This window comes from Gobius niger, assembly GCF_951799975.1.
Source record: "Gobius niger genome assembly, chromosome: 12".
NCBI classification, from domain to species: domain Eukaryota; kingdom Metazoa; phylum Chordata; class Actinopteri; order Gobiiformes; family Gobiidae; genus Gobius; species Gobius niger.
Window position 1 is genome coordinate 120,211 of NC_136863.1, and position 14,537 is coordinate 134,747.

The 14,537-nt window shown below is 43.9% G+C and overlaps 1 protein-coding gene across 1 annotated transcript in view; it reads right to left on the bottom strand.

The window, feature by feature from the left end:
* Positions 1-7,307, bottom strand: part of LOC306971955 (ras and Rab interactor 2-like) — a 77,077-nt gene extending 69,770 nt beyond the window's left edge. Inside the window, exons 1-2 of the mRNA XM_079568398.1 lie at positions 7,115-7,307; positions 169-225 (exon numbers count right to left, since the gene is read on the bottom strand). Of these exons, the coding sequence (XP_079424524.1) occupies positions 169-210 (42 nt within the window). The 5' untranslated portion in view covers positions 211-225; positions 7,115-7,307. The remainder of the gene's footprint in view (positions 1-168; positions 226-7,114) is intronic.
* Positions 7,308-14,537: the final 7,230 nt, after the last annotated feature.

The following is a 14,537-nucleotide window of genomic DNA, read 5'->3' on the forward strand; positions in this document are numbered from 1 at the left end:
GCTCTCAGTCGTCCTGGAGAGAATGGCCTTTAAGAAGCTCTCAGTCGTCCTGGAGAGAATGGACTTTAAGAAGCTCTCAGTCGTCCTGGAGAGAATGGCCTTTAAGAAGCTCTCAGTCGTCCAGGAGAGAATGGCCTTTAAAGAAGCTCTCAGTCGTCCTGTGTGTACCTTGAAGAAGCTGCCTCTTCGCTCTGGCCTCGACGTCGACATGACGAGCCTCAGTGTCTGGAACAAAGAAATAAACTAAACATATTAGTATTTATGACCTATTGTACATGTTTAACTCAGGAACGTCTTGCTGTAGCAAGATTGGGACATCGACTCAATTCTCATCTTTTTGGCTCTATAAACCACCTCAAAATATCTGAAATGAAACAACCAGTATGTAGCTAAACTGCAGACTTCCAGCTTTCATTTGAGGCTATTTACATTCCCACTTTACAAGGGACCAAAAGTAATGGGACAAAGTAACAATTATGAATCTAACTTTTTCATTTTGAATATTTGGTCTCAAATCCTTTACAGTCGGTGACAGCCTGAAGTCTCTGGGCCAGGTCACTCTTGAAAAAGAGATTGTAAATCTCAATGAGTTGTACCTGGTTAAAGAAAGGAAATAAAGAAGGCACAGACGTCTCAGACGCTTGGTTTCATCCCTGGTGATGCTCTGCCATATCTTCAGTTCCTACTTGTTCTTGGGACATTTTCCCTTCAGTTTGGTCTTTAACAAGTGAAATGCACTGAATAACATTTCAAAAAGCTCTTTGGCTTCGGGTCATTGTCCATCTGTGAAGCCGCGTATTATGAGCTCATAATATTGTCACAATACAGTCACATCATCAACAAATACAAGGGAACCAGTTCCATTGGCCCAGACAAGCCCATGCCATGATGCTGCACCACCATGTTTCACTGAGGAGGTGATGTTTCCTTTATTTCTCCAGACTCTTCTCTTCCATCACTCTGGGACAAGTTGTCTTTGTCTCATCTGTCCCAGGACAGAACTGTGAAGGCTTTTTGCCTCCTGTTTTTGAGGCTTTACACCTTGTGGTTAATCGTTCTCTCTGGTGAAGTCTTCTCTTCATTGTTGACTTGACACACAAATGGACGTCACATCTGTTTCTTTTTAAATGGGATAATGAGGGAAACACCTGGCCATGGAACAGCTGAGCAGCCACTTGTTCCATTACTTTCAGTTCCTTAAAAAGTCACATACAAACGGTTTTAATCCCACCGTTCATCTGATTTGGATGTAAATACTCATTAAAGCTGAGAGTCTGCAGTTCAAGCACATCTTTGTTGTTTAATATGAAATCGATTGTTGTGGTTTGTAGAGCTAAAAGTAAAAGAATTGAGTCGATGTTCCAATATTTATGGACCTCACTGTATTTACAGCGTGAGGAACCTCCCTGTGACCTCAGCCCCGTACATAGGGCTCGGCAATATTGGCCAAAATGAACATCACATTTTACCAAACATCATCATCTACATTGAGATGGTTCCGTTTGCATCATTTCGATTCATGATTAATCAGGGATTCACAGGTTCCTGGTTTATTAATCCTGGAATCTTTTGTGACGTTTTTGAAGTGAGTCATGAACTCAACCACAGACTTTTATTCTCCTCAAAGTCGTCGGTGAAAAGAGGAAACTGACGCTGCTTCCTTTTTCCACAAACTGCTGTGATTCTAAAAAACTCCTCAGTCTGTCCTTCAGCTCCAGAGAACCACCGGAACACAAGACGCCTTAGAGACGGTGCAGTGAATAAACGTTATTAATGGAAACTTCAACAGATATTAGATAAAACTGTTGTCTTTACTTATTTTAGACCGAAGAACGACAAACTGAGATGGGAATAAGATTGATCAACAATACAGCTGGAAAAACATTTAAAAAGTTAAATAACAACCTTTGAGTTTAAACTTTCCTAATTCTGTTTGTCGTTCAGTCACATCCGTCCAAACGTCAAAGCCTCCCTGAGGAACGTCGTGTCGCTCCTGATGAGCAGCTGTTTCTGGGTCCTTGACGTTCAAGGATTTTAAAAGGACAATTTTAAAATAGAATAACTAATAACTAATGCTATTGTTCAAACATCAACAATGTCTTTTCCCATGAACTCAGATGAATTATTGAAGTCATGACTTTGCCTTAAAAATAGGTAACACTTTATTCTACAGTACCTTGATACATTGTACTAAACTAAATGTACAATACTATAATGTGCTCTGTAACAACTTGTAATAACTTGTACCTATGGGTTAGATACACAATGGAATGATATGTTTGTAAGTATATAATGTAATAAGACATAACTAACCTAAAGCCCTAACCCTAAAAGGTCTCGTGTTCTTTTACATTATGTCCCTACAAAGTACTAGTACATATTACTACATTGTGTATCTAACCCACAGGTACAAGTTACTACACATCGTTGCAGAGCACATTACATTGTTCTAAATGTAGCTACGTACAAAGTATCAAGGTTCTGTAAAATAAAGTCATAATAAAAGAGTCATGTTTAAAAGACTGTGTTTAAACTTAAAATTCAATATTCCTGAAATTCTTATTTCATTCTATTTGACATGTTCTCTATGATTTTAAGTATTAGGAAACAAAGTATTTGTATTCATTTTTGTAAACAAAAAAAAAAACACATCCTGATCCTCTTAATCTTGGCTTTACCCAAATCTAAAAACTTTAAAAAAAAATATATATATATAAATATAGCAACAAAAACAAGCAAGAACTCCGAAAATGTGACAAAAATATGGCAACAATGCAAAAAAAAAAGTTAGGATCATTTCTGTCGGTCGTGGAGCATGAGAGGTTCACCTGAGAAACACCGGACTAACACCGGAGTAACACCGGAGTAACACCAGAGAAACACCTGAGAAACACCTGAGAAACACCTGACCTCAGTCACCGCTCAAACTGCAGCGTCAGAGTTTTAAGCTTCTTTTCAGGAAACACGACGTCACCGATGTCTCACACAGAGGCTTTGTTCAGTCAGAGTTTCAGACTCAGAAACACTAAAGAATGAGTCAGGAAAGGTTTGCAGAGAGAAAGAGTTCATGTCACCTTGTTTTATCAATACTTGTGTGAGTAAGTGTTTGTAGACTTTACTCATTTGCATTTCCTTGAGTAAACCTAAAGTCGTTATATCAGAAAATAAACTGAAACTGTCCATCACACACAGAACAGTCCAAAAGGTACTTAAAGCTTGTGCCTCATCATTCATTTTTATATTTAATAATAGTACTACAACTGTGTGTATTTTCCTGTGTCGAAGTAACTTAGCCTCACCTTCAGCATTTGGATTATTTTTTGCTCCATATGAACATGCAGCATCTCTTTATTTTCTGGTTTCTGAGGACTTTTTAGTCACTGGGTTAGTTTTCCAGATGCAGTTAGCCACATTAGCCTGTCGTTTTGTAAACTCTGCAGACCCAGCATTTAGCCGTGTTTAACTCCAGCTCAGACTCTGGATTAGGGAGTTATTCTGTGATAAATGCAGCTCTATGAGGAATATAGTTAAGTGGTATCGGGACCTCATTAATGAGTATGTGGTCTTTGTAAAAGGTTCATACTGTCTTCTTAGGTTAAAACTATTATTGTTTTGTTCTTTTAGAAAGACAGAAGGTTTAGTTTACCAAGTATGTGGTATCGGCTCGATAAGTGGTAAATTCATTCTGTAAATGTTTCCGTTTTCTTTTCTAAACCGACCTGCGCTAAACCCTTTAAAGAAACCGTTTCAGTTTTCAGTTTTCTTACAGTCTGTTGTTTGCATTACTGGATTTTAGGGACGGGACGATAAACAACATTATCGTTAATCACGCTAAAAATGCAGCGATTAATTTATGGCCATATTTTTTGATTATCGTGATTATCGTGCTAGAAGATAATCGCTACATCCATCAGACGACCAGTGAAGATGTGACTAAAGCCCGCCTCCCAGCGCCCGCCTCCCAGCGCCGGCCTCCGAGCGCCCGCCTCCCAGCGCCCGCCTCCGAGCGCCCGCCTCCGAGCGCCCGCCTCCGAGCGCCCGCCTCCGAGCGCCCGCCTCCGAGCGCCCGCCTCCGAGCGCCGGCCTCCGAGCGCCGGCCTCCGAGCGCCGGCCTCCGAGCGCCGGCCTCCGAGCGCCGGCCTCCCAGCGCCCGCCTCCCAGCGCCCGCCTCCGAGCGCCCGCCTCCGAGCGCCCGCCTCCGAGCGCCCGCCTCCGAGCGCCCGCCTGTATAGCAGCACCGCGGCGTCTCAGACTCGTGTCGTTGGTCGGAGTCTAAGGGTCACGGTGATAACATGAAGTCAGTGTTTATAACCGGGCGTATGCAGATGAGGTCACAGGGAAGAGCTGGAATCATTACATTACAAGGCAACGGGAAAGTCAAATCTTTAGGGTTTAGTTGATTCTTCAAGTCCTAAAGTCTGTGACTAACTTCAGGTCGTTCAGTCTTTTACTTCAGGTAAATCACTGGAGTCGCACTTTACATGAGATAATCTTCTGTGGTTTCTGGATGATAGTGATGAAGACAGTAATGATGATCCAAAACAATGAGACGTTTCAGCCACAAAACTCCACATCATCATCACTAACCCAGAGCTCAGTTCGCTTTCACCGACTCGGCCTGAAACTGAACCACACGGACGCAGACGAGGACCTGAGGGACTTTTGGAGACTTTAGGGTTAGTCCTGATGAGGATGAGGAGGATGAGGATGATGATGATGATTCCTGGTTCAGACTCAGAGTTTAATAAAGTTCCCGATTGAAAAAGGCCAATTAAACATTATTGCAAAAATAAAAAGCAGGAGAAACAAACTGAACTCTTTGAGACGATACAGGTTTGAAAACGACGGGAGATTCAGACGAACTTTATCTGGTTTAGACGAGCACACTTCGACTTTACCTAAATCTAAAAGCTTCTTGGTAAAAGCATCAAAATAGCAACAAAAACCCAACAGAAAAGTGATGAAAAAGCAACAAAAATACGACAACTTAGATCAGTTTTGTAGGTCTTAGCTTTCAAATGAGGCGTTACTCTGGCCTGGGGTATGTGAGCTCCAGTCCAGAAGCTAAAAACTGGGTAAAACTGAACTGGAGACAATGTGTTTGGTTCAGGCGAGAGTTAAGAGGTTAAAATCTTTAAAGGGTTTGTGTTTATCAAAGTAGAGCAGGATTATTATTGAGGTCAGTCTTTAAACCGCCTGATTCTGCTTCAGTGAGTTAGTGAGTTAGTTAGTTAGTTAGTTAGTTAGTTATTTTTGTCCAGTTTTCACATTTTTGGGCTTGGTTTAACTAAAGTAACTAAAGCTGTAGTTCTGTTAAGCCTAAATGGTAAATGGTCACATTTATTCAGCGTCTTTAGGCTCAAAGTGCTTCAAGGAACCGCTGTGAAAAGTGCGATTCCTCCTCCAGACTTTTTGACTTTTCCTGTCAGTTAAAAACTGACTCGTGTTTTTCTACTCGTCACCTGTGGCTTGTGGAGCAAAGAGGGGCGGAGTCAAACCCTCACAGATCCATGAGGAAAGCTCAGTATCAGGTCATCATGGATCACAGACTCTGGAGCTGTGATCGTTTGGAGCCACGTGAACGGCGTTTTCAGATCTTTCCTCTGGGACCTGGTCTGGGAGATGTTGGTTTAAACGACACTGGACGGATAAATGTGTCTGTGTTTGGCCTCAGTTTCACTTCATATTGACCGAGCCTAATGTGATCAAGCTTCAAAAAGTGTGACGAAAACACAACCAGCTCAGCTTTACCCAAATCTAAAAGCTCACAGCCTACAGGCCAGTGCAACACCTCATTTGAAAGCTAAGACCTACAAACCTGATGCAAAATGATCTTTTCCCTCGGGTTGTCGTCACTTTTTGAGTTTTGTTTTTCATTGCATGATTTTCTCGCTTTTGGGGGCGGCTCGGTGGCGCAGTGGTTAGTGCTCTCGCTTCACAGCTAGAAGGTCCCGGGTTCGATTCCCACCTGGACGGGCCTTTCTGTGTGGAGCATGTTCTCCCCGTGTCTGCGTAGGTTTCCTCCGGGTACTCCGGTTTCCCCAACACTAAAAACATGCACAATAGGCCAGGATGAATGATGTGTGTGAGTGGATGTCTGGTGGTGTCAGAGGGTCCGTTGGCGCAGACGTGTGTAGTCGCGAAAGCGCCTCTGACAGTCTCCCCCAGGGGGCGCTGAAGCTACACATGTAGTTTACACCGAGTGTGGAGTGAATGTACAAGTGTCTCATGTAAAGCGCTTTGTGACCATGTCTGTGAAAGCACTTTATAAATAAAGATCTTCTTCTTCTTTTGTTGACGGCTTATAAAGTTTGTCTTGTTTGTTGCTATTTTGACTTCTTTTCCAGAAGCTTTTAGATTTGGGCAAAACCGAACTGGAGGAAAAGTGCTGAGTTCAGGCGGGGGTTGCCGGGGCACACTGTGGGAAATAGAAGCACGAGCCTCCAGAATTCTTAGAAAACAAAGGGAAAAAACAAATGGCTGAAATAAAATTCATCAAACTACGAACAAATAATGTCCCTCTGGTAAAATAACACACGCTACAATAACACATTAGATTATACGCTAATGAAAACATGTTTATTTTATATAAATGATCTGGCGACCCCCCATATTTGTCTCGCGACCCCCAGGTTGAGAACCACTAGTTTAGAGGATAAACTGTTTGTGTTTATGACTGAGCTTTATCAAAGTGGAGCAGAGTTAATGTGGAGGTTAGAGTCTCTAAACACTGGAGCTGAGCCTGCTTTAGGTGGTTAGTTAGTTAGGGTTAGTTAGTTAGGGTTAGTTAGTTATGGTTAGTTGGTTATGGTTAGTTAGTTAATTGGTTAGTTTAGTCCTAGTTTTCACATATTCAGGCCTGGTTTAACCCTACTTTCTGTGGGAAAGTTTCGTCCTGGTTTATGTTTCGTCCTGGTTTAAACCTCAGCGTGTTGGACCCGGATGTAGACCTGCCTGGGCTTTAGTCCGTTCTTTTCTTTTCTCTTTTAAACCTGTTATTGTTGTTGGTTAAAAGCGTCACAACAGGAGAAGAAGAAACAACAAAGACTCGTTTCTCTGTCACAGTTTGTGAGACACGAACCGCAGCGAAAACAAAGTGTGAAAAGTCTCTCACCTCCTCGGGCTTCGAAAGAAACGCGTCCGAAAGTCTGGATATTCCCGCATTATTCCCGCATTATTCCCGCATTATTCCCGCATTATTCCCGCGTGACTCCGTGTCCGGTCATCCCGTGTTTTCATGTTTCATTCTCGGGTTTTTGTCGTGTTTCAGATGAAGAAAAGTTCCACAGTTTCAGGTCCTTCGCAGCTGCGGCTCTTTCTGCGCTTTGAGCCAAAGAAAGAAGAAAGAAGAGCGAGAAGAGCGGCCGCTTCCTGCGCAGACCTTCACAATAAAGTCACAATAAACAGGCCAACTTTTCACCAGACTCTGGAGAGAGACTTTGGTCGGTCCTGCAGCCGCTCACTGCAAAAAGTCAGGGATATTTTTTGGTTGAGCGTGTGAAGGCGCTCAAATGCGTGTGTCTCACGGTGAAAAGAGTTGGCAGCCCTGAATAAAGTCACGATAAAGTCACAATGAAGTTTAACCCGGTTTGAACCAGAGACTTGATTGAACTCATAATTTAACCCGTAGATAAAACAGGATTGAAACGGGCCCAGGACTTTGACTCGAGTATAGGTAGGAGCAGAGCACCAGAGCACCAGAGCACCAGAGTACCAGAGTACCAGAGTACCAGAGTACCAGAGCACCAGAGCACCAGAGTACCAGAGTACCAGAGCACCAGAGCACCAGAGTACCAGAGCACCAGAGCGCCAGAGCACCAGAGTGCCAGAGCGCCAGAGCGCCAGAGTGCCAGAGCGCCAGAGTACCAGAGCACCAGAGCACCAGAGCACCAGAGTACCAGAGCACCAGAGCACCAGAGCACCAGAGCACCAGAGTACCAGAGCACCAGAGCACCAGAGTACCAGAGTACCAGAGTACCAGAGCACCAGAGCACCAGAGCACCAGAGTACCAGAGCGCCAGAGCGCCAGAGCGCCAGAGCGCCAGAGCGCCAGAGCGCCAGAGCGCCAGAGCGCCAGAGCGCCAGAGCGCCAGAGCGCCAGAGCGCCAGAGCGCCAGAGCGCCAGAGCGCCAGAGCGCCAGAGCACCAGAGCACCAGAATACCAGAGTACCAGAGTACCAGAGCACCAGAGCACCAGAGCACCAGAGCACCAGAATACCAGAGCGCCAGAGCGCCAGAGCACCAGAGCGCCAGAGCACCAGAGCACCAGAGCGCCTGAGGACCAGAGCACCAGAGCACCAGAGCACCAGAATACCAGAGCACCAGAGCACCAGAGCACCAGAGCGCCAGAGCGCCTGAGGACCAGAGCACCAGAGCACCAGAGCACCAGAATACCAGAGCACCAGAGCACCAGAGCACCAGAGCACCAGAGCGCCTGAGGACCAGAGCACCAGAGTACCAGAGCACTACTTATATTATAGACAGTGAATATAACTGTAGTTCGTCTCGTGCTCCTTGTTCTTCACCATTATTTAGTTTTCTGTATTTTCTTTCTTTCACACAATTTACGACGTCATTACAAATAAATCTGACTTTTTCTTTTTCCCTCTAATAGTTACACACAGTACTCGAGTAACATTTTATCTGAGTACTTTTACTTGAGTAACTGTGACTTGAGTAAATACTTTGGCGACACTTCCTCTGCTTATTTATTAGTAACTTATTTACTAGTTTCCCCGTGTGACCCGACAGGACTTTTGCTTGTGCTTCATACCGAATGTTTGGATATAAAAGTACTACATAGAATATTTTCTTTATTTACTTTTCCAGGTCAATGTGGTTGTAATACTGTAGTTTGCACACTAGATGGAGCTGATGAGGAAACTTCAAAAACAGGTCAGTCTACACCAGGAAAGTCCCGGATTAAGAATCTCTTTTTCAGGAGAGGAGCCTACACCAAACTAATACCACTGACTATTATATTATTATTATATTACAACAGGTGAGCCCCCCCCCGACAGGAAAAACTCCCAAAGAAAACCAAAGACTTTTATTTTGAAGGCCCGACTCCTCCACTTCCTGTCGGTTCCTCTCTTTTCACTTTTTTTCCTTTCAGTTTTTTTCTCTAAAACAAAAACAAACCGGTCTTTACTTTCAGGTCACGTGGCTCAGCTCATTCAAAAAAACAGGACTTCATGATTGGATTAACAGATTTAACTAGTGCATTATCACTGTTATCACTGTTATTACTGCGTTATTACTGTGTTATTACTGCATTATCACTGTTATCACTGTTATTACTGCGTTATTACTGTGTTATTACTGCATTATCACTGTTATTACTGCATTATCACTGTTATTACTGCGTTATTACTGTGTTATTGATGATTAGATCTAAACTAACTGCTTTACATTTGCACAATAAAAACTTGATCACAAAAAGAGACAAAGTCATTCTTCAGTTCATTGTAATTTTTTGTAATTGTTGTGATTATTTTTTCTGTGAGTTTTCACTGCCAAAACAATAGAAATAAATAAAACCGTTTCAGAATCGTCACAAACGCTTTCGCTCCTTTACTTCAGCAAAGGTTCTCGAGTCCTCGTCTGGACTCTCTGGTTGAAGTGTCGAACGTTTCACCTTTTCATCCAAATGGCTTCATCAGCTCAGCCCAGACATAGAGCACAGATACTCTCACAGTTTTGTAGTTCAAAGTCCTAAAGACCCTAATCTCAGCGGATTACCTGGTCCTGTAGAGGGCGCTCTCTCTCCTGAAGGCTGATAAACTCTTCTTTTGAATAAACTTTATTAAATCTGGCTCTTGTTTGTGATCACAGACGTGTGAACACGTGTCCGTGGGCTGAACACGGTTAGAAATGCTAATGCTATGAAAAGGCTAAAGCTAGCTTGTCGCTCTGTAGTGAAGCTTTGATCTGCTTTACAAACTGTGAAACATGGAACTGTTTCTTGGTTCTATTAATGAACATGTGACCAGAAGTTCATTAATCACTTAGTCGAATACAGAACTCATTAGCAAATTACGCATTTTTATGAAAAATGTATGAAATGATTTATTAAAATATTTAATAATTTAACATTTTCCACAATATTATATCGGTTGTGATCATCATTTTGTGGCTGTTTCTTTCCTTGGGTTCATAAAAAGGCATTGATTTGGCGGAACGACCCAGAAGGTGTGTTAATAAGAGTGTTAGTAAGTGTGTAATTAAGTGTGTAATTAAGTGTGTTAATAAGAGTGTTAATAAGTGTGTTAATAAGAGTGTTACTAAGAGTGTTAATAAGAGTGTTAGTAAGTGTTAATAAGTGTGTAATTAAGTGTGTTAATAAGAGTGTTAATAAGTGTGTTAATAAGAGTGTTAATAAGAGTGTTAATAAGAGTGTTAATAAGAGTGTTAATAAGAGTGTTAATAAGTGTGTAATTAAGTGTGTAATTAAGTGTGTTAATAAGAGTGTTAATAAGTGTGTTAATAAGAGTGTTACTAAGAGTGTTAATAAGAGTGTTAGTAAGTGTTAATAAGAGTGTTAATAAGTGTGTTAATAAGAGTGTTACTAAGAGTGTTAATAAGAGTGTTAATAAGTGTGTTAATAAGAGTGTTAATAAGAGTGTTAATAAGAGTGTTAATAAGAGTGTTAATAAGAGTGTTAATAAGTGTGTTAATAAGAGTGTTACTAAGAGTGTTAATAAGAGTGTTAATAAGAGTGTTAATAAGTGTGTTAATAAGAGTGTTACTAAGAGTGTTAATAAGAGTGTTAATAAGTGTGTTAATAAGAGTGTTAATAAGTGTGTTAATAAGTGTGTTAATAAGAGTGTTAATAAGTGTGTTAATAAGAGTGTTAATAAGAGTGTTACTAAGAGTGTTAATAAGAGTGTTACTAAGAGTGTTAATAAGAGTGTTAATAAGAGTGTTAATAAGAGTGTTAATAAGAGTGTTAATAAGTGTGTTAATAAGAGTGTTAATAAGTGTGTTAATAAGAGTGTTACTAAGAGTGTTAATAAGAGTGTTAATAAGAGTGTTAATAAGTGTGTTAATAAGAGTGTTACTAAGAGTGTTAATAAGAGTGTTAATAAGAGTGTTAATAAGAGTGTTAATAAGTGTGTTAATAAGAGTGTTAATAAGTGTGTTAATAAGAGTGTTACTAAGAGTGTTAATAAGAGTGTTAATAAGTGTGTTAATAAGTGTGTTAATAAGAGTGTTACTAAGAGTGTTAATAAGAGTGTTAATAAGAGTGTTAATAAGTGTGTTAATAAGAGTGTTAATAAGTGTGTTAATAAGAGTGTTACTAAGAGTGTTAATAAGAGTGTTAATAAGAGTGTTAATAAGTGTGTTAATAAGAGTGTTACTAAGAGTGTTAATAAGAGTGTTAATAAGAGTGTTAATAAGAGTGTTAATAAGTGTGTTAATAAGAGTGTTAATAAGTGTGTTAATAAGAGTGTTAATAAGTGTGTTAATAAGAGTGTTAATAAGAGTGTTAATAAGAGTGTTAATAAGAGTGTTAATAAGTGTGTTAATAAGTGTGTTAATAAGAGTGTTACTAAGAGTGTTAATAAGAGTGTTAATAAGAGTGTTAATAAGTGTGTTAATAAGAGTGTTACTAAGAGTGTTAATAAGAGTGTTAATAAGAGTGTTAATAAGTGTGTTAATAAGTGTGTTAATAAGAGTGTTACTAAGAGTGTTAATAAGAGTGTTAATAAGAGTGTTAATAAGTGTGTTAATAAGAGTGTTAATAAGTGTGTTAATAAGAGTGTTAATAAGTGTGTTAATAAGAGTGTTACTAAGAGTGTTAATAAGAGTGTTAATAAGAGTGTTAATAAGTGTGTTAATAAGAGTGTTAATAAGTGTGTTAATAAGAGTGTTAATAAGTGTGTAATTAAGTGTGTTAATAAGAGTGTTAATAAGTGTGTAATTAAGTGTGTTAATAATCAACACACTTTACTCCCAGTGTAAAGCAGCCCTAAACTCCTGATGTGGAGTTGGAACTGTAATCAACTGTGTAATTCACTGTAATTAATTGTAATTAATTGTAATTGTGTAATTAATTGTAATTATTTGTGCTTCAATCAGAAACCTGTGAAAGGAGGAGTCGTTTTGGAGGCGGAGTTTTATAAAAGTCTCAACTTTAATGGTTCAAAAGTTCACGACGAGGAGACGGCACTTTGTACAAGCTCCTAATTCATCCAAACAAAACAAAAGTTTCCAACAGAAAAATACAAAACCGAGTGTAAACTCAAACCTTTGATCAGACCAGTTTGAAAATCTGTTAGAAACAAACGTTAAATAAAATCTATTTCCTGTTTAGAAGCTTTAGTTTGAACTTAAATCCAGTGAAGAAGAAACAGCCATAAATACGTCCCAAACAAACTCCTCTCAGAGGAAACTAAACATGACTCACAGACAGAGTCACCACCAGGGGGCGATATGCACAACACGCCTCTCCAAACGCTTTAGGAGAAGCAGAAAGAACGGGCCAGACGTGTGTCATCCGGAAACATTCGCCTCTGACACTCTGGATAAAACCAGTTCTTTTTAGTCCAACTTTAGTTTCAAAACTTGGTCCGAATTTGTTTTGCTCCGAAAATTTCACTGATTAAAGACTTTACATTAATTAACATTGATAATCATTAATTTACATTAATTAACATTGATAAACATTATTCAATGCTAATAAACAATATTTAAACCAAAGCGTTGTTTCTGTTTCCTCTTTCCACACGTTTGTCCCTAAAGCGCCTTCGTCCGAATCCTTAAATTCACATTCAGCTCCAAAAGCCCAAACAAAAAGGTCCTGCTGATATTTATGTAAATATAAACATGAGAAAGAACTTCATGCAGTCGGTCTGAGCCCAAACCCGGAGAAATGTTACAGAAGGTTCCATAAAAACGCTGTTGTTTAAAAAGGGCCACTGAAGAAGAGTTTTGGCATTTGGTGGAGCGGCAGCAGCGCCCCCTGTAGGAGCGGCCCCTGTAGGAGCGGCCCCTGTAGGAGCGGCCCCTGTAGGAGCCCCCCCTGTAGGAGCAGCCCCTGTAGGAGCGGCCCCTGTAGGAGCGCCCCCTGTAGGAGCGGCGCCCCCTGTAGGAGCGGCCCCTGTAGGAGCAGCCCCTGTAGGAGCGCCCCCTGTAGGAGCGCCCCCTGTAGGAGCGCCCCCTGTAGGAGCGGCCCCTGTAGGAGCGGCCCCTGTAGGAGCGGCCCCTGTAGGAGCGGCCCCTGTAGGAGCGGCCCCTGTAGGAGCGGCCCCTGTAGGAGCGGCCCCTGTAGGAGCGGCCCCTGTAGGAGCGGCCCCTGTAGGAGCGCCCCCTGTAGGAGCGGCCCCTGTAGGAGCGGCCCCTGTAGGAGCGGCGCCCCCTGTAGGAGCCCCCCCTGTAGGAGCCCCCCCTGTAGGAGCGGCCCCTGTAGGAGCGGCGCCCCCTGTAGGAGCGCCCCCTGTAGGAGCGGCCCCTGTAGGAGCGGCCCCTGTAGGAGCGGCCCCTGTAGGAGCGGCGCCCCCTGTAGGAGCGCCCCCTGTAGGAGCGGCCCCTGTAGGAGCGGCCCCTGTAGGAGCGGCCCCTGTAGGAGCGCCCCCTGTAGGAGCGGCCCCTGTAGGAGCGGCCCCTGTAGGAGCGCCCCCTGTAGGAGCGGCCCCTGTAGGAGCGGCGCCCCCTGTAGGAGCGCCCCCTGTAGGAGCGGCCCCTGTAGGAGCGGCCCCTGTAGGAGCGGCCCCTGTAGGAGCGCCCCCTGTAGGAGCGGCCCCTGTAGGAGCGGCCCCTGTAGGAGCGGCCCCTGTAGGAGCGGCCCCTGTAGGAGCCCCCCCTGTAGGAGCGGCGCCCCCTGTAGGAGCCCCCCCTGTAGGAGCCCCCCCTGTAGGAGCGGCCCCTGTAGGAGCCCCCCCTGTAGGAGCGGCCCCTGTAGGAGCGGCCCCTGTAGGAGCGCCCCCTGTAGGAGCGGCCCCTGTAGGAGCGCCCCCTGTAGGAGCGGCCCCTGTAGGAGCGGCGCCCCCTGTAGGAGCGCCCCCTGTAGGAGCGGCCCCTGTAGGAGCGGCGCCCCCTGTAGGAGCGCCCCCTGTAGGAGCGCCCCCTGTAGGAGCAGCCCCTGTAGGAGCGCCCCCTGTAGGAGCGGCCCCTGTAGGAGCGCCCCCTGTAGGAGCGGCCCCTGTAGGAGCGGCCCCTGTAGGAGCGGCCCCTGTAGGAGCGGCCCCTGTAGGAGCGGCCCCTGTAGGAGCGGCCCCTGTAGGAGCGGCCCCTGTAGGAGCGCCCCCTGTAGGAGCGGCCCCTGTAGGAGCGGCCCCTGTAGGAGCGCCCCCTGTAGGAGCGCCCCCTGTAGGAGCGCCCCCTGTAGGAGCGGCCCCTGTAGGAGCCCCCCCTGTAGGAGCGGCCCCTGTAGGAGCCCCCCCTGTAGGAGCGGCCCCTGTAGGAGCGGCCCCTGTAGGAGCGGCCCCTGTAGGAGCCCCCCCTGTAGGAGCGGCCCCTGTAGGAGCGCCCCCTGTAGGAGCGGCCCCTGTAGGAGCGGCCCCTGTAGGAGCCCCCCCTGTAGGAGCGGCCCCTGT